Genomic DNA, 19537 nt, shown 5'->3' on the forward strand with positions numbered 1-19537 from the left:
TCATAAATTAATTAATTAATTAACTAAAAAAATAAAAAAATAAAATAAATAAATAAATAAACAAATAAATAAATAAGTAAGTAAAATAAAGGTGACAGGAAGCTCATAGAAATAGATAAGCCTCCTAAGGGAGAAAGCAAAGACAAAGAAAATGAGAGGGTCAATGGCAGAGCCTTGGGACACACCCACTTCTAGGAAGACCAAGAGTCAGAGGAGGAGGCTGAGACTCACATACGGAGAGAAAAGGGCTAGCAAGGGATACCAGAGTTGGGAGATACACTGAAAGGGGATCTCGGAATGAAGACAGTTTCAGTAGAAAGGATGGGCTGTTTCAAATGAGACAGAAAAGTGAATAAAACCTCAACCCCTTTGGATTTGGCAACAAGATCATGGATAATAGCACATGAATATAAAAAAAGACTGAAAAGAGAATATATGGATCTGGGTGCCTCAGCAGTTTAGCACCTGCCTTCAGCTCAGGACATGATCCTGGAGTCCTGGGATCAAGTCCCACATCGGGCTTCCTGCATGGAGCCTGCTTCTGCCTCTGCCTGTGTCTCTGCCTCTCTTTCTCTCTCTGTGTCTCTCATGAATAAATAAAATCTTTTTTTTTTAATAAATAAAATCTTAAAAAAAAAAGACAGCAGCAGAAAAAAAAATGGTGGTAAGGCTAAGATTGATCTGATGAAGAAAGAATCAAAAGGGCAAACGATACTCAGCACAACAGAGGAGAGGAATCAAAGAATTATTTGCAGATCTATTTCATAGTCTTAATGATCCAAGATAATGGAAGGGAATGACAGCATGCATGATACAAAAATAACTTCTATTTGATTTTGGAATACATTAAATCCTTCTCTCTCTCTCTCTGATAGCAGATTTAACTTTCTATTTATTTTTGCTTAGGCTACTATTTAATTCTTTTTTTTTTTAATTTTTTTTTTTTTTTTTTTTTTTTATGATAGTCACACAGAGAGAGAGAGAGAGAGAGGCAGAGACACAGGCAGAGGGAGAAGCAGGCTCCATGCACTGGGAGCCCGACGTGGGATTCGATCCCAGGTCTCCAGGATTGCGCCCTGGGCCAAAGGCAGGCGCTAAACCGCTGCGCCACCCAGGGATCCCCGGCTACTATTTAATTCTTAAGTACTTTCAACACTCTGCTTTCATCAAGACCCTTAGATTCATTTTTTATTACTACTAAAACCATCCACAAGTGTGTATTCCTTAAGTGCCCAGCTGAGAGGAGGAAAGGGGTAATTTTTATTGGAGATATTGGATGTCAATGAAAACTGGTCCCTAAGTGAAATATCAGCATGAATAACAACAGCACATATATGGACAGCCAAAGGTGAGTACATTAAGACTACTTTTTATCATAGCTACTTTGTAAGATGACAAAGCATAGAGTCTTGGTTCCTCTCTTTTGTGCAAGGGGGCGCCAAAACTCCAACCACTAAACATGCTTCACTAAACAGCTTGCCAGGTATGGGTTAAACTAGTATTTTCAGACTTCTTTTGATAGAGGCATGCAGTACAAATGTGACATCTTGACCTAGTACCATATATACACAAAGGTATGAAACGAAAGCTTTCTGTCATAATAGTTCCCTTTGTTACATGGTATACATTCTGATATTCCTACTGTTTTTTTAAATGATAATCACAGCACACTAAAATTATTTCATGTTCCAACTAGCCACAACTTGCAGAATGAAAAACAACCCAGACTGGGAAGTTGTAGGCTTTGTCTTTAAAGCCATCCGAGATGGAACATCATCAGAAAAAAACTCAATAATAAAAAGCAAAATGAGTCAAGCACTCCCAGAAACGGTAGAGAAGCTAAAAGAAAAATGAAATCACAGTAGCCTAAGGTAGATGGAGAAGGCTTTTTTTCTGGAAGAGAGAGGATTTGAGATAGACCATGAATGATAAGTAAACCAGGTCAAGCCACAATAAAGGAGGAGGCACACAGACTTCAGGAATGTGTGAAGAAAAGGCCCTTGGCACATCAAGAAAACAATGAACTCGGTTAAAAATTGTGTGTTTTTAAAGGATTTCAATGACCACTGAATAAAACAACTTGAAAAGAGAAATCTTTTCCTCTGAGCACTTCTTCAATCTGAGACCTATGAATGACTCATGATGGGACGTGAAAGTTACTACAAAATACAAAGCAAAAATATTTTATTGTAATTTATAGAAACTGACTACAAAACAAACTAGGATCAAGCCTGCAAACATAAGCTACTGGCCAAACCCCAGAGATGCAAACTTTCTTTACCAGTTAAACTCATTTTATTAATATGTTAGTAAGTTATTATTAACAATAGCAGCAGATACTGAGTACCTACTAAATTCCCGGCACTTTGCAAGATCTGGTGCATGCAATCTTTCTATTGTCACAACAGTCACGTAACTGCATATTACAGATAAGGAAACTGAGCATCACAAAAGGTCTACCTAGCACCAAAGACCAAGTTATTTTTGTTTCACACATTGCCTTCCCATTAAAACAAAGTCCTCTCTCTCTCTCTCTCTCTCTCTCTCTCTCTCTCTCTCTCTCACACACACACACACACACACACCAGAAAATACCAACCTGTTCTGAAGCAGATAAGGGAAGAGGCAAAGACCCTAATTCCTTCAGTAATTCATTTGTTTCCTTGGCGAGCTGATTTGTAGAGTGCTGTAACTGTTGCCTAAGAGAGAAAAGACATGTTTCAGGATATCCCCACTGCTAGAGAGCTGTTACAGTTAGTACCAGCTTGTTCTCAGAGTGCCTCACAGTGCAAGGAATAAAAGGGGTACCTCAAGGAATGGGTTCCCAGAGGCACAGGTTCACAAAAAGAAATTCTAGAAATACTACTCCGTCAAACCCACTTCATGTTACTCAGCAGAAAGAACCTGCCTCAGTGGAAATCTGCTGATTAGGTATTTTAACCTTGGGGAGAAAAGAAATGCCTATTGGCCATTCTGTTAGAAATATAAGAACAACTGCCCCCACATCTAAATCTAATAGTTTGAACACACTGAGGTCTCACAAAACTCATGTAGAATTGCCTGGCAGTGCTGCATAGCTGCTGTCTGTCACAGGCCACTGACTAGAGACAGAATCCAGACACTGGGAGTTGGATGAAATGTGCATTAAAAGCACAGCTTCTACCCTAGAGAACAGCCTCCAAAGATCTACTCCCACATTCTTGCTTAAAGCTGGAGCTTTTTCAGCTTTATTCTTGGCTCCCTATCGTCCTTCATGCTTGACTTTCTGGCTCTTCCCTCCAAAACAAAGAAGCCCTGTACTGTGTAAAAACACGTAAGGAGTATAAGGGGAAGAAAATGAAAGAGGGAAGAATATGCATTATATTCAGTGGGACTGGAAAGTAGTGGAAACACAAAAGAGCCCCTTTTAGTCATGGTTTCCTCCACTCTGTGGCCATTTCTACAAAGGTTTTAAAAAGAGGACAGAGAAACTACTACTTAATCATTATTATTTTTCCACTGCAAAGAGGCCTCCCAGATTAAAAAAAAAGGGGGGGAGGGGGTAGTCAAAAACAAGAGGGAATCAATCAGGGACCTGTACCTCCCAGAAATTACTAACACATCCAAAGGTTTTTCACATATCCCTGGAAAAAACCCCAAGTAGTAAGTCATTCTCTCACTTCACACTGTCTAGGACAGGAAACAATACCATTCAAGATACTTTAAAGATGAAGAATAGAACTTCTAAAAGCAGAAATGGGGTCAAGAAGGATCTAATAAAAAGAATTATGAGTCCCTACTACCAGTCCACTCTCCTCTCCCTCCGACACCCCTCATGTCATTCTGAATACGTTTCGCTAATATTTACAGTTGGAAATCCCACTAGACTAGATGTTGTCTGCAGATCATCTAGAGTCCTGTGCCAACAAGGAGGCTCATTTAGGCAGAATACAGTTTCATAGTGGTAGGAGTTCCCTTCTCTACTTCCTCAAAGTGTTCTGCTAAATTGCCCATGGGAAGAAAGAATCTGAGCTCAAGGATTTTGAAAGGCAGCAGAGATCACAACCCATGAATATATTTTGTTGCCCCTCTTCTAGATCCAGCTATTACTTCATGGCCTACTGCATGGCCTACTGCCTGTCATTCTGACTACACAGGCTGGAAACCCAAGCTGCCACACAGCAAAGATAGTAGGTGTGTCCTCAAAGGGCCCTCATAGAACGCAACCATGTTAGGAAGCTACTCACAGATTTTCCTGTAGTTTGCTTGAGTCCTGCTTAGTTCCTAGTTGGCTCATCAAATTCTTTATCTGAGCAGCTGGGAAGAGGGGGGGAAAGATTTATTTAAAAGAAAAATACATTTATCATGAGCATCCTAATTCTCAGATCACTAGTCTCTCTGCACATCCTGTATAAGTTCATGCAACTAAGAGAAAGCATGTTATGACCAAAAATTTGATATATATATTCTCTTCTAAAACTAATTACAAGGTTCACCTCTCTGCTATAGATAATTATGCCACCAAGTAGAGGATGGCAGTTTTGTTCATCATTCCCAAAGAACTTCCAAAATTTTCCAGATTTCCCATGGTGCTGGCTTAAAATTTCAACACCTTTGGAAGGGCCTTACTACCAAATATTAACTCATTACAATTAAAATTTAAATTCATAATATACAATAATTTTTCTATAGCAAACGCTTTTGTAAAGACAATGTACATTTGTTATTAATAATAAATTACGATTAAAAATAATAATAAATTACCATTAACTGAGCACCTGCCATGTGCCAGGAGACTTTTCTTTTTAAGATTTTATTTATTTCAGAGAGAGAGTGGGAGAGAGAGCTCACAAACATGACCAGGAGGAGGGGGAGAGTGAGAAGCAGACTCTGCTGAGCAGAGAGCCCAATATGGGGCTTGATTCCAGGACCCCAGGATCAAGACCTGAGCCAAAAGCAGATGCTTAACTGACTGAATCACCCAGGTGCCCCTGTCAGGAACTTCTATATTAGGAGCTTTAATACATTATTTTATTAATTTTCACAGCAACAGTCTGAAGTAAGTATATCTTCATTTTGCAGATGAAGAAATACATTTAAATAAGTTCTATAAGTTAAATTTACAGAAGTTAATTATGTAAGGGTACACAATAAGTAACAGGGCAAAAAATTCAATCCCAGATACACTGAACTCCATGTTCTTTTAACTATGTTGTCTACAAATACATGGTTTCATTCAGATAACATTCTCTGTCTTTTCCTAGATACTTTGCTAAGACTGGAAATGGTCATGTTTCAATTCTAGATGTTTAGGCCTCCAGCCCTGGACTAGGAAAGCAGAGGTCCAGAGGAACTGATCATCTATCAATAAGGGGAAACACTCTTAACACCAGCCTGCCTGGGAATATAAAAAGTCCTGTACCTCACTAATCTGTGCACCACAAATAGAGCATTGATTTCTTTTTTTTTTTTTTCTTAGTCTAAATATTTTTGGGCTTTCTGAGCTTTTTTAAAAGTGTAATTAACTTTTTGATTTCTTTTGTGTCCTGCTTTCTGTTCTTTTTCTGGTTGGCAGAACGATGAAGGAGCTAGATTCATTCATTCATTCATTCATTCATTTATAGAGGTTGGAATTTTGTTGTATTTTTTTGTTGATCTTTGCTTTTTTTTAAAAAATGTATTTACTTGAGAGAGAGAGAGAGAGAGAGAGAGAGAACATGTGCATATGGGGGTGGGGGGCAGAGGGAGAGAGAATTCCAAGCAGACTCTGGGAGGAATGTGAAGAGCCCGGAGTCTGACATGGGGTTTGATGCAGAGCTTGATCTCATGAGTCTGAGATCACGACCTGAGCTGAAACCAAGTCAGATGTGCATCTGACTGTGCCACTCAGGTACCCCTGCTTGCTTGCTTTTTTTTTTTTTTAATATTTTTTTAAAGATTTTATTTATTTATTCATAGAGACACAGCTAGAGAGAGAGAGAGGCAGAGACACAGGCAGAGGGAGAAGCAGGCACCATGCAGGGAGCCTGATGTGGGACTCCATCCCTGGTCTCCAGAATCACGCCCTGGGCTGCAGGCGGCGCCAAACCGCTGCGCCACCGGGGGCTGCCCTTGCTTGCTTTTTAAGACCATTCACTATCTTCTATTCCAAGTTGCTAGAATACAGAAAATAATAATAGAATACTCCTTGCCCAGAGGAAACAGGATATTCTTCAAGTTTCACCAGAACTTCAAGAGATAACACAATAGGCATATGACTCCTCCAGCCAAAACACAGTCTCCTTGGAAAGGGTCAAATTTCACTTGTGAGATCAGACTGCCAAATGACTGGCTTACTGGGAGATGAGGAGGAAACTGATGGATATTATGTAACATCATGTGTATATGTTAAGGAAACAACATACATACAATGCTTCCTTATCTAGTAAAAATAAACTTTTACTTTTTAGAACTTTGAACTTTAAAAATTAGTAGTTCTTTATGATAGGATATTCTTTAAAATAACAAAATTTGAGGTTCAATCATAATCTTGTTCCTAATTTGGTCACCAAGAGTAGTAAAACAGTGGGCATCATTTAAGAGTCCAACTCTTAATTTTGGCTCAGGTCATGATCTTATTTAAGGTCCTGAGATGGAATCCCACAATGGGCTCTGAACTTAGCGAGAAGTCTGCTTCTATCTCCCTCTCCTTCTGTCCCTCCCCACACTCATGCTCGCTCTCTCTCTCTCGCTCTCTCTCTCTCGCTCTCTAAAATAAATACATAAATCTTTTAAAAAAAGAGAGTAGTAAAAAGACAAGCTGAAGTTTATTAAGTACCAGTTACCTTACCAAAACACTCACAAGCTAACAGTTTCTAAGTCTGATAAACGATTAAGCAAAATATAATTGAATGCTAGGTGACTCTACCAAGAATAAATTGAACAACCTAATCCTTAGAAATATATACAAGTTATTTCTCTTTAGCCAAAATTACTGCATCATGGGTGTTACAAAGCAAAAATTCCAAAGTCAAAAATATATAAACTTGTAGCACCTCAAATTATGGTTTTATCTTATTTTGAGACCATTCTTTGTTTTGTTTTATAATGGAAATAGTGTTCAAGTGACTAAAATTTTGCCTTTTTACCCATTTTCCTAAAATATATCAGTTATTTTTATTAAGTGAGGGTTACTTTTAGCTTCATGGTTCTGCAGAAACATGTATGCCTTATAATGAATGCATTTTGCTAAGACAGCATTCTATAAGATATAAATAACAATTTTTCATCACTAACATGTGGGATTTCCCCTCTTATCTCAAATTGGAATCAAGAATACCACTAGAGCTATCAACTGGCTAGCCATACAAATAATTTATTAGAGGGCAGACATTAGCATTAATTGAGCATTTATTACATGAGAGACACTGGGCTAGGAACTTGACATGATATAATAAAAAATGTAGGGATCCCTGGGTGGCGCAGCAGTTTGGCGCCTGCCTTTGGCCCAGGGCGCAATCCTGGAGACCCGGGATCGAATCCCACGTCAGGCTCCCGGTGCATGGAGCCTGCTTCTCTCTCTGCCTGTGTCTCTGCCTCTCTCTCTCTCTCTCTGTGACTATCATAAATAAATAAAAAAATTTTTAAAATGTATTTGGTCTTTGTCCCCAGTTCCTGGCAAAAAGCACCTAAAACCCTTGGAATTTTGTGTACAATAAGAGTGTCTTTTGTTATTCATAGAGACTTCCTTTTTATTTTATTTTAATTTTTTTTTAATTTTTTATTTATTTATGATAGTCACAGAGAGAGAGAGAGAGGCAGAGACATAGGCAGAGGGAGAAGCAGGCTCCATGCACCGGGAGCCCGATGTGGGATTCGATCCTGGGTCTCCAGAATCGCGCCCTGGGCCAAAGGCAGGCGCCAAACCGCTGCGCCACCCAGGGATCCCCGAGACTTCCTTTTTAAAAAAAGATTTACAAAAAAAAAAAAAAAAAAGATTTACTTACATATTTGAGAGAGACAGCGTGCACATGCACAAGTGACAGGGAGGGGCAGAGGGAGAGGGAACACGAGAATCCTCAAGCAGACTACCCCCTGAGGAGGGAGTCCCATGCAGGGCTAGAACCCAGGGTCCTGAGCTCATGACCTGAACCAAAGCTAAGAGTCGACTGCTTAACAGACTGAGCTACTGAGGTGCCCCATAAGGAGCCACTTCTGAGCACAAGGAGTTTATGCTCCTAGGGTGAGTTAGAGCTAGATAGCCTTAAGTTGGGTGGGGCTAGTCATCAGAACTACCAAGTGATTACAATGGAACTTTCAGCCCCACACACTGATTTCAGAGAAATGGTGGTGGGGGTGGAGAATGATAGGCACTGCAGATTTAGATTAAGCACTATAAAAACTCTTGAACTACATCTGATGAGCTTTTTGGGTTGGTCAACAGGCAAAGATACAGAGAGGTTGTTGGAGGGTACCTGAGCCCCAGGCATCCCTAAATAAGCACTGTTATCTCAATATTATAGATGGGCGCACTGAGGCTCATGAATGTTACAGAACTCATTCTATCATTCATTCATTCAGAGTACCTACTCTACATTGTCCTGTGCTGTAGAAGACAACTGCTCTTTAAAAGGTAACATTTTAGGGGCACGTGGGTGGCTCAGTGGTTGAGCATCTGCCTTTGGCTCAGGTCATGACCCAGGGTCCTGGGATCGAGTCCCGCATCAGGTTCCCCGCAGGGAGCCTGCTTCTCCCTCAGCCTGTGTCTCTGCCTCTGTGTGTGTGTCTCTCACGAATAAATAAATAAAATCTTAAAAAAAAAAAAAAAGCTAACATTTTAAAGAAAAGAGATAGACAATAAACATATATCTGGTGGTGATAAGTACTATAAAGAAAAATAAATTCAGGTAAGGGCTGGAAAACCAGGGTGGGCAGATGGTACTAGCTTACATAATGTGGTTAGAGAAAACCTCTCTGAGAATGTAACACAGAGAAGGGATCTAAAGGAAGTGAAAGATCAAGCCATACAAATAAATGGCGGAGAAGCTTTCTAACAGAGTAGGAAGTCAAAGTCCCAAGAGAGAGTTCTTCTTCTGAAGGAGGAACAGTGAGGAGGCCACTGTGCCTACAGTAGAGCAAGCAAGAGAGGGGTAAGAGAAGTGGCTGAAGAGGCAGAGAGGCCAGATTATAATAGGGCCTTCTAAGCTAGAGAAATTGTAATGAAATAAGAAGCCACAAAGTGTCGTAATAACCAGAACTCAACCCCAGGTCAAATTCCAATGGCTATATTCTTTGTGCCACGTTATGTTTTCTCAAAAGGCTGACACTTTAAGGAAATAGAATGTAGTGACACAGGGCAGGCCTCAATTCCAGTGTTCCACTTAGCCCCACCCTGCTTATCTGTTACCTCCCTAACTTAATAGCTCTCTGTCTGCCCTGGGGTAGTCTGACGTCCTTGCTCTAACCTACTCTCTTCCCCAACTCCCTCCTACCTTTGGGAACATTCCTGTGTACTTACCAGAGTCCAGCAGAGTGCCAGGCAACCAATAGGTACATAAATCACTTGTTGGTTGAACTAACCTTCCTTTTATTTAATGACATTTTCTTTAAAGCAGAAATATGAATGAACATGTGCTAAGAATAATGACACCTGACTTCTAAGCCACACTTGACCACTAACTAGATGCATGGTACCAAGCAAGTCATTTCATATTGTTGGGTCTCTTTTCACCAATTACATATGATATTCCGGTTTAACTAATATAAACTGAGTACTTACTATTTTTATACTTAGTATTTGTGGGATTCAGGTTTTTTTCCTCATTAAATCTTTATATGAGGAATAAACGTTCTCCCATAACTGCTCAATGCTAAAATTTAACAATAAATAAGCTCTAGTACCAGAATGATGCTATGCAACCAAGGAATGTTTTTTGCAAACCACAGTTTGGCTTAGAGAGGTTCCACCTGTGTACAAATGGGACTGGACAGAGTATGTGCCTCAGGAGGGCCTGGACCACATTCTACTCATTTTTGAATTTGTATAACAACACACACACCCCTCCAAAAAATAGTTAGTTGAATATACGAAGACACATTAAGGTAGATCTTACAAAAAGTTCAAGGAAACAGATCTCATCTTATTGACTGTCTTTATAAAGAACTCTCCTTAGAAACTCTAGAGATATGTCAAAGTATCAAGGTATTAATCATCTATGAAAATTTATTAAATACCCAGAGTGCCTGGCTGGCTCAGTTGAAAGAGCATGTGACTCTTGATCTCAGTGTTATTTCGGGCCTCACACTGGGTGTAGAGATTACTAAAAAATAAAATAAAATAAACTTAAAAAAAAAAGTTTATTAAATACCCCAGAGAACAATGGAGATTTTATAGAACATGGAAAAAATCTATTAAAAATCAGCTATTCTTGGGGCACCTGGGTGGCTCAGTCAGTTGAGCATCTGGCTTCGGCTCAGGTCACGATCCTAGGGTCCTGGGATCGAGTCCCACTTCAGGCAGCTGCTCTGCACAGAGCTTGCTTCTCCCTCTCCCTCTGCCTCCCACTCCCTGCTTGTGCTCAGATAGATAGATCTTTTTTTAAAATAATCAGCTATTCTTTGTGTTTTCTCAGCTGAGAATATTTTTCATCTAGACTTTTCTGACTTTGTTGAGGTTACCTGAATGTGTTGGGGGGGGGGGTAGTTACAGAAGTGTGGGGGAACGGGATTTATAGGGTCATTTGCTAGCTAAACACCAGAATTAATCGAAGGCTCCATCAACTTTTTCTAAATTTCTGAATATTAAGATATTTTCCTAAAAGTTTCCAGCAAGATTCAAGTATAAGATACTCCAAAACTCAAATCATAAGAATAGTAGCATCTTACTTTACTGGAATCCAAAGAAACAGAACTTTTTGTATACTTCCCTCCATAACCACCACTACCAGGGATTTATTCAAAAATAATGACTCGATGACCCATCTATTTTATATCTAAGAATTGTATCTCTTAGTAAACCTAAAACACAGAAAGGAACAGAATGTTCCCATACACAGTTATTTTCACTGGAGTGTACTTACAATGAAGTGAAGTGATACTTTTTGGAAAGATTTTTACAAAAATGGGTTGAATCTAAGAGTTTTGCAGTCAACTTGATTAATGAGAAAACTCTTCTTTTCTTTTTTTTTAAATTTTTATTTATTTATTCATGAGAGACAGAGAGAGAGCGAGAGAGAAGCAGAGACACAGGCAGAGGGAGAAGCAGGCTCCATGCATGCAAGGAGTCTGATATGGGATTTGATCCTGGGACTCCAGGATGATGCCCTGGGCCAAAGGCAGGCGCTAAACGCCAAACCACCCAGGGATCCCAAAAACTCCTTTTCTAATAAGCATTCTAGTAAATAAAATCTTTCCCTTATATTGACTTATTACAACATTTTGGATGAAAATAATAGTCTCTGAAATGCTATATATCCTGGAAATCAGATGACTAGGCCAAACATAAAGACAAGTCCTTAAATTCTGTGTAAGCAGGCAGCCCGGGTGGCTCGGCGGTTTAGCACCACCTTCAGCCCACGGCGTGATCCTGGAGACCTGGGATCGAGTCCCATGTCGGGCTCCCTGCATGGAGCGTGCTTCTCCCTCTGCCCGTCTCTCTCTCTCTCTCTCTGTCTCCCTGCGTGTGTGTCTCTAATAAATAAGTAAAATCTTAAAAAAAAAAAATTCTGTGTAAGCAATTTTGTTATTTTTAAAACTAGGCTTCAATTTCTATCATTGACCTCCTATTTTTAAAAGCATGTCTTGGCTAAAACTTTTATGAAGACTACAAAACAAATCAATTTATTGTACATTACAGCTGATATCCACATTATCAACTACTCAAAATTGAACACTCTTTGTGTGCTTTTAGCTGATATCAGCTTTAAAAAGAATCTGAATCCCTAAATAAACTTTTTAAAGCGTTTATTTATTTATTTACTTACTTACTTATTTACTTGGAGGGGGGCAGAGGGAGAGAATATCAAGTAGACTCTGCACTGAGCATGGAGCCTGATGCAGAGCTCAGTCTCACAACCCTAACATTATCACCTTGAGACCATGACCTGAGTGGAAATCAAGAGTTGGATGCTTAGCCAACTGAGCCACCCAGGCACCCCTGAATTTCCAAATGAACCTTAATCCAAATAAAGTCTAGTCATATCAAAGCAATTATCATCATAGCATATTAAAAATAAATAAATAAATTCAAAGAAAAAAACATTATTTATACCAAATGGGAAAATGATAGCCTATGTGGTGATTATGTCAACGAAGTCATCCCAGTGTTCTACTCTGAAAATCAGGTTTATATTGTTTTCATAAAGCTACAATGAAAATTACTTGACTTTAAAAAAGTAGCCACTATATTATAAGGTCTAAACTAAACTGAACATGAGTGCTAAATATCAAAAGTACAATCTTCCATTTACCCTACCAGAGACAGAACATGTAATGGTTAAGAACATACTCTGAATTAAGACTGCCTGTGTGTTATTCCTGGTTCCACTACTTCTTAGCTTTATGATTTTTTTTTTTTTAAAGTAAGCTCTATGCCCAATGTGGGGCTTGAACTCACAACGCCAAGATCATGTGTTACATGCTCCATTGACTAAGCCAGCTGGGCACCCCAACTTAGCTTTCTGATCTTGAGCAAAAGGCTTCATTTCTCTGTGCCTCAGTTTCCTCACCTAAAAAAATGGGAATAGCAAGAAAACTCTCATACAGTTTTTGAACTGATAAAATGAGATAATATGGAGCTAAGTTTAGAACAGTGTCTGGCATATAAAAGAACTCAATTAAGGATAGCTAGAATTATCAAACTCAAGACCAAGAACAATATACTCAGCAATGATAATATCAATTAAGTACATATTGAATGCCAACTACATATCCATTGCTGTGCCAGGTGCTGGAGCTAAAGAGAACTATACAATGCATGCTATCTCTATCCCTAGAAAACTAAAAGTAATCTCTCTAGTTACAATGACAAGGTCAAAAAAAAATTAATGAATACTGAGTAAAAGTGCTAAACTGTGAGTTAAAGTGCTTGCAAATTCAAAGAAAAAACAACAAAAGGATAACCAACATTTCTTAAACATTTACTATGTTGCGGGCACTGTTTTAAGCACTTTACATAATTATCTCATTTAATTCTATACAACTCTATAAAGTAGGTATCATTAAAAAAAATTTTTTTTTAATTTATTTATGATAGTCACACAGAGAGAGAGAGAGAGGCAGAGACATAGGCAGAGGGAGAAGCAGGCTCCATGCACCGGGAGCCCAACATGGGATTCGATCCCAGGTCTCCAGGATCATGCCCTGGGCCAAAGGCAGGCGCTAAACCACTGCGCCACCCAGGGATCCCCAAGTAGGTATCATTTTTAACTGAACTTTACAGATGAGGAAATTGAAAAATATAGAAGTAAAGCAGTATGCTTACACAGGTAGTAAGAAGCAGACTAAGATTCAAACCCAGACAGTCTGACTCCCGAGCCTGCTCACCTAATCACTAAACCATAGTGGGGTCAGAGACTCAGTATCACCAGTTACTGAATGTCTCCTATACGCTAGTCACTCTACTTTCAAACATCCCATTTTAACAATTCTATTCATGGAACACCTGGGTGGCTCAGATGGTTTGGTGGCCAACTCTTGATTTTGGCTTAGGTCATGATCTTGGGGTCCTGGGACCGAGCTCCAAGTCAGGCTCCACACTCAGCTAAGGTCTACTTGGAATTCTCTCCCCCTCACCATCGTCCCACAACACATTTGTGCTCTCTGGCTCTCTCTCAAATACATAAATAAATCTAAAAAAAAATTCTATTCATTTTACAGATAGAGTTACAGACAAAAAGGGGAAATAACCTGCCCAAGGTTAACAGTGCATAGAGGGGCAAGAACTCAGTCACAGAACTACTGACCCTAAAGCCCATCTCTTTCTGACTTCACTTTCTTTCAAAAGCTAAGATATACAGAATTACAAGACACAGGATTTAAGCACAACTCAGAGGATTTGTAAATTTAGATAGCTAGTGAGTTAGGTAAAGATATTAATGAAAGGAGGAACAGAATGAGCAAAAACTTGGGAGGAAAAACCAGTGTTTAAGGATGTTAAGAAAAACAGTCTGCTTACAATGAAGGGTGAAGAGAAGTAGACAATACAGCTAATCTGGGTTAAGATGACAGAGAGTAAGGGGTGCCTAGCTGGCTCAGGTAGTAGAGTGTACCTTTGGTCTCAGGGTTGTATGTTTGAGCCCCATGTTGGGCATAGAGAGATCTTAAAATTATAATATTTTTTTGAAAAAAATGACAGAGAGTGAAAACAAGGTAGAAAGTTACAATCTGATGCAACAGCCAAGAAAGAGCCACTGCAGGCTCTTGAGAAGGTGAATGGTATAATCAAAACATACCACTGATACTATTAGACATACCACTGATACTATTATCAGGATGAACAAGAGTGGAAACAGAGACACAGAGAGTATGCTGCTGTGATACAGATGTTGAGATCATGAAGATTTAAGAGATGGCAAAGAAATTAAAAGCAAATGGCAAATCTGAAAATAACCTTTGAAAGAACAATGCATGGGATTTCCTGATAATTGGCTTTACAAATTCAACTGTCTTTCATTTTTTTAGTTTAAAAAACCATAGCAATAAATAAGTAAAATTAAAGAACAGAAATGCAGGGCAGCCCGGGTGGCTCAGTGGTTTAGTGCCGCCTTCAGCCCAGGGTGTGATCCTGGAAACCTGGGATCGAGTCCCATGTCGGGCTCCCTGCATGGAGCCTGCTTCTCCCTCTGCCTGTGTCTGTGCCTTCCTCTCTCTCTCTCTTTCTCTTTCTCTCTCTGTCTCTCATGAATAAATAAATAAAATCTTTAAAAAAAAAAAGAAAGAACAGAAATGCCGTTCTTTAATCTCTTCAGAGATAACTTGGAGGCTATTAGATTTTTTCCTATATCTGACACAGCAATACTTGCCAGACCCTCCATTCCATAATAGGCAGTCAAGTATATTTCTTCTGTACCCTACACATACTGATAACAACCCTTTCTGTACCAGGCAGTCAACCTTCGCTGTATCTATAACAACCCACGTGGTTCCCTGCCATATTTCAGCTGATATGCTTGGCAATTCCAAACCCACAACTGTGGCTGAACAGCAGATAAAAAAAACAATTATTCTCTCAAATTTTCAATGGGTACAGTCCTTGCAGGACTATGTGGACATGGGTATATGTCTGTGAGCTCACGTGCAGAGTGTATACTTAGTATGCCTGTCACATCTTGGAGAAGATTTTGGGGAAAGTCACTAACCTATGGTAACAGGGTAGAAAGAGGGTTACCCTGCAAATTTAAATCCCCAATTCCTCATCAAACAACCCTAAGAGAAGAATTCCAACTGACACTACCTAGGGTCACAAGATGTGGTAGGTACCACACAGTACAAGAACGAGGCAGGAAGACTTCAAAGATGGGAGAAAAACCTCATTTATTCAAATGTACTATTTATTAAGCATTAAGATTCTAAATGATATGATCCCTGGCTACCTCCCTAACTTCTCTTCTTACTATGCTCTCCTTCTTTAACTACAGTCTAGCTACACTAGCTTCCTTGCTATTCTTTGAATACATTAAGGGGGGTACCTGACTGGCTCAGTTGGTGGAGCATGCAGCTCTTGATCTCAGGGTTGTGAGTTTGACCCCCACATTGAGTATACAGATTACTTAAAAATAAAATCTTTAGGGGTGCCTGGGTGGCTCAGTTGGTTAAGCGTGTGACTCTTGATCTCAGCTCAGGTCTTGATCTCAGGGTTGTAAGTTCAAGCCCTGTGTTGGGCTCCACACTGGGCACTGAGCCTACTTTAAAAAAAGGCGGGGGGGGGATCCCTGGGTGGCTCAGCAGTTTAAGCACCTGCCTTGGGCTCGGGGCATGGTCCTGGAGTCCAGGGATCAAGTCCCAATCAGGCTCCCTGCACGGAACCTGCTTCTCCCTCTGCCTGTGTCTCTGCCTCTCTCTTGGTCTCTCATGAACAAATAAATAAATTCTTAAAAAAAAAAAAAAAAAAAAAAGAACACACTAAGATCTTTGCTCTTGCTATTCCCTCTGCCTAGAATGCCTTCCTCCAGCTACTCACATGGCTTTCTCCCTCACTTCAGCCAGGAGTCTACTCAAATGTCACCTTTTCACACAGCCCTTCCTTAACCATCTGATCTATAATATAGCACACCCACCCTCTGTGTCTCCTCACCTCCGTCCCCTTAACCTGCCATTTTGTTCACAGCATTTGTCATTACTGGATATGTATACGTGTGTATACACATATGTACACACACGTTCTCTTGCAATGATTTCGTCTGTCTTATTCATCACTCCAATCCCAGCACACAGAGGGTGGCTCAAAGGATATTTGTTAATAGTAAATGTATGAATCTATCAGATATTAGGGACTGAGATAAGTACTAGAAATATAAAGATGAATAAGTCATGCCCCATGTTTCTTCAAAGGAGCTAACAATCTAGCAGGGGAGGTTAGACACACCACATGAGAAAGTTCTACAGCCTCAGGCATTCCCCAATTTTCTATGGAGAGGAAAAAATGTCACTTGTAACTTGAAGTGCTAACTGCTGGGATGCCTGCCTCAGCGGTTGAGCATCTGCCTTTGGCTTATGGTGTGATCCCGGGATCCCGGATCGAGTCCCACATCGGGCTCCCTGAATGGAGCCTGCTTCTCCCTCTGCCTAGGTCTCTGCCTCTCTCTCTCATGAATAAATAAATAAAATATTTTTTTAAAAGTGCTAACTGCTACAAATATAATATTAATTAAAAAGTATAAAAAGGCTAATTATTGGTCATAAGAGACAGATCTGGTTTCAAATTCAGAAATTGTCATTTGTTTGCTCAGTAATTATTTAAACTTTATCAATCTGTTTCCTAACCCATAAAAAGAAATAATATTGGTAATTACTTAAACGGAGTTGTTAAAAAATTAAGTAAGATAATGCATATGAAGCACTTTTCAAATTGCCTGGCACACAGAATGTACTCAAATGTTAGCTATTAGTGTTATTAATGGTTGACTCCAATAATCCCTTGAGCCCAATACCCAACCAACAGCTAAATCTTATCAATTCTGTCACCACAGAAGCCTATCCTTTCCTTCCTTTTCATTTTCACAGTTCCTGACTGGTGTCTCTAATTCCAGTTTTTCCCTTCCAATTCAATTTATACATTCCTAAAGAACTAAATCCAAGGGACTCCTGGGTGGCTTAGCTGGTTAAGTAGCTGCCTTTGGCTCAGTTCATGTCTCAAGGTCCCTGGGTCAGGCGCCCTGCTCAGTGGAGAGTCTGCTCTTCCTTCTGTCCCTTCCTCCCACCCTCATCTCCACTCATTTTCTCTCTCACAAATAAATACTCAAAAAAAAAAAAAAAAAAAAAAAGACTAAATCCACCCCCCTTTAGTTTAGCGCTTAAAGCCCTTCATGTTTGGGCCCCAACTTACCTTTCCTTTTTTTTTTCCTAATATTTTATTTATTAATGAGAGACACAGAGAGAAAGAGAGAGGCAGAGACACAGGCAGAGGGAGAAGCAGGCTTCATGCAGGGAGCCCGACGTGGGACCTGATCCCGAGTCTCCAGGATCACACCCTGGGCCAAAGGCAGCGCTAAACCGCTGAGCCACCTGGGCTGCCCTCAACTTACCTTTCCAACGCAATTTTCCACAACTTTCTAGAATCCCTTCTAGCCAAATTAAATCACTCTACTTTTCTATATACACCCCATGCTTTCCCACTACCACGCCTTGTTCATTTTATTCCCTCCTCTTCCCTTCCTCACTGTTAAAAGTTCAAATCCTTTCTACTACTTTCCAGACTTGCTCAAATGCCACAATGGGTTTCCCAGATCCCTCCCAAGTGAAATTGGTATCTTTTCCCCCTGAATACCTACTCAATGTTGTTATACCTATTCTTCAGTACTGAACCCTTTCAACTTTATACTTCAGTTGTTACGTACTCCATAGGCTCCCTGTTGAAAGAATCCAGGCTATGACAGTTCCTATACTCAATATGAGTATATCTAATAGTCAAACAAACATTTGTAGAATGAAAATTTCTCAAACAGACATTAAGGTTAGATTTAGCCTCAACAATAAACTTTCAGCCTTGAACCAGAATCTTCCTGACCTAACTGGTACTACAGCTCCCTCACAAAAGGAGACATTGGAACACAAAGTACTACACTTTCAAATCAGTGGTCATATTAATGTTTTTAAATTTCTATCCTAACAGGCCACATATTTTTCCTTCCACTTCCAATTCACCTGGTCTCACACTCTTTCCATCAGAAACTTTCCCCCTCTTTATATATAGAACATAATTATAATTTAGGACCAACTGAGTTCTATCAACAGAGTAGAGCCAAGCTCACAAAAACACAATAATAAAGGATGCTGATCACCATTCTTTCCAAGTAAAGTTGTGCCACTAACCTGATTATAGGGCTCTCTGCAATGATCTTCAGGCACAAGAACCTGCCTGTATTTGTCTCAATCAGCTCAGTCTTACTCAGACCCAATGATGGGGGTGGGGGAGTAGTTTTAAGACAAGCAACGACATTCTGAAATCCACCACTAACTCTACCATGTCTTACTTCCTGTGTGATTGTGATCCTGAGCTTCTCTGTGTATGAGATTTGTTCAAAAAAGCAGCTAAATAGGGAAGGAATGCAGAAGCTTCGTCAGCTTGAAATCCAAATAAATGTGCAAATCTTTGCTACAAAAGACAAAACCATGTCAAGGGGAATGTTTTCGGTGAATTCTCTTTATTAAAACATAAGTCATTTCACTCCTCAAACACAAGTCATTATATCTGATTTCCAAATTCATTAGAGGAAGAGCTGGGTATTAAGTCACCCAAATACATGCACTCCCCACTTCCCTTAACTGAAAGCTGATTTCCAAGGAGCAAAAAGCTGAGCAGAATGTAAACTTAAAGTCTAGATCAGTAAACAACTCCTGATCCAAGCTGGCCAAAGAGGAAAGGGCGGTGGGTGGGGGTAAGGCAAATGACAGGAAAAACTCGGCTGACCACTGCGCCAAGTCAACTCACTCACTACTCCCGAGATGACACACACACCCCTCCCACCCCAGGGCTGTCAGGACTGCTGCTTCGGCCCCAATATCATGAGGGCAGGACACCTGAGAAGAAATTCAAGCTTCAGCTGGGGCTGGGGACCCTCGGGGAGCCTGGGCCTGACACACTCAAGGATGACAGCTGCCGCCCCCGCAGTGGAGAGCCCGAGACTGCCTCAGGTGTGGCTTTGGCCGTAGCCCGTAGCCTCGGCCGGGCTCCGCATCCCGGCAACCTCACCCAGGCCCGGCCCCGGGACGGCCCCCGCCCCCCAGCCCCGTCCCCCAGCTCACTGGCTTGGCTGATCCGCTGGATGTTGCCACTGCACGTCTGTATGATGCTGTTGAAGTCCCGGAGCTGGGGCCCAGAGGACCCCGGGTTCCGATACATGTCTAAGGGACCGTAGGACAT

General features: G+C 40.4%; 1 protein-coding gene across 1 annotated transcript in view; it reads right to left on the minus strand.

Moving 5' to 3' along the window:
- The window catches only part of STX12 (syntaxin 12), a 36911-nt gene extending 17374 nt beyond the window's left edge, over nt 1-19537 (minus strand). Inside the window, exons 1-3 of the mRNA XM_038531394.1 lie at nt 19420-19537; nt 4227-4296; nt 2600-2699 (exon numbers count right to left, since the gene is read on the minus strand). Of these exons, the coding sequence (XP_038387322.1) occupies nt 2600-2699; nt 4227-4296; nt 19420-19537 (288 nt within the window). The remainder of the gene's footprint in view (nt 1-2599; nt 2700-4226; nt 4297-19419) is intronic.

Source organism: Canis lupus, chromosome 2, assembly GCF_011100685.1.
Source record: "Canis lupus familiaris isolate Mischka breed German Shepherd chromosome 2, alternate assembly UU_Cfam_GSD_1.0, whole genome shotgun sequence".
NCBI classification, from domain to species: Eukaryota; Metazoa; Chordata; class Mammalia; order Carnivora; family Canidae; genus Canis; species Canis lupus.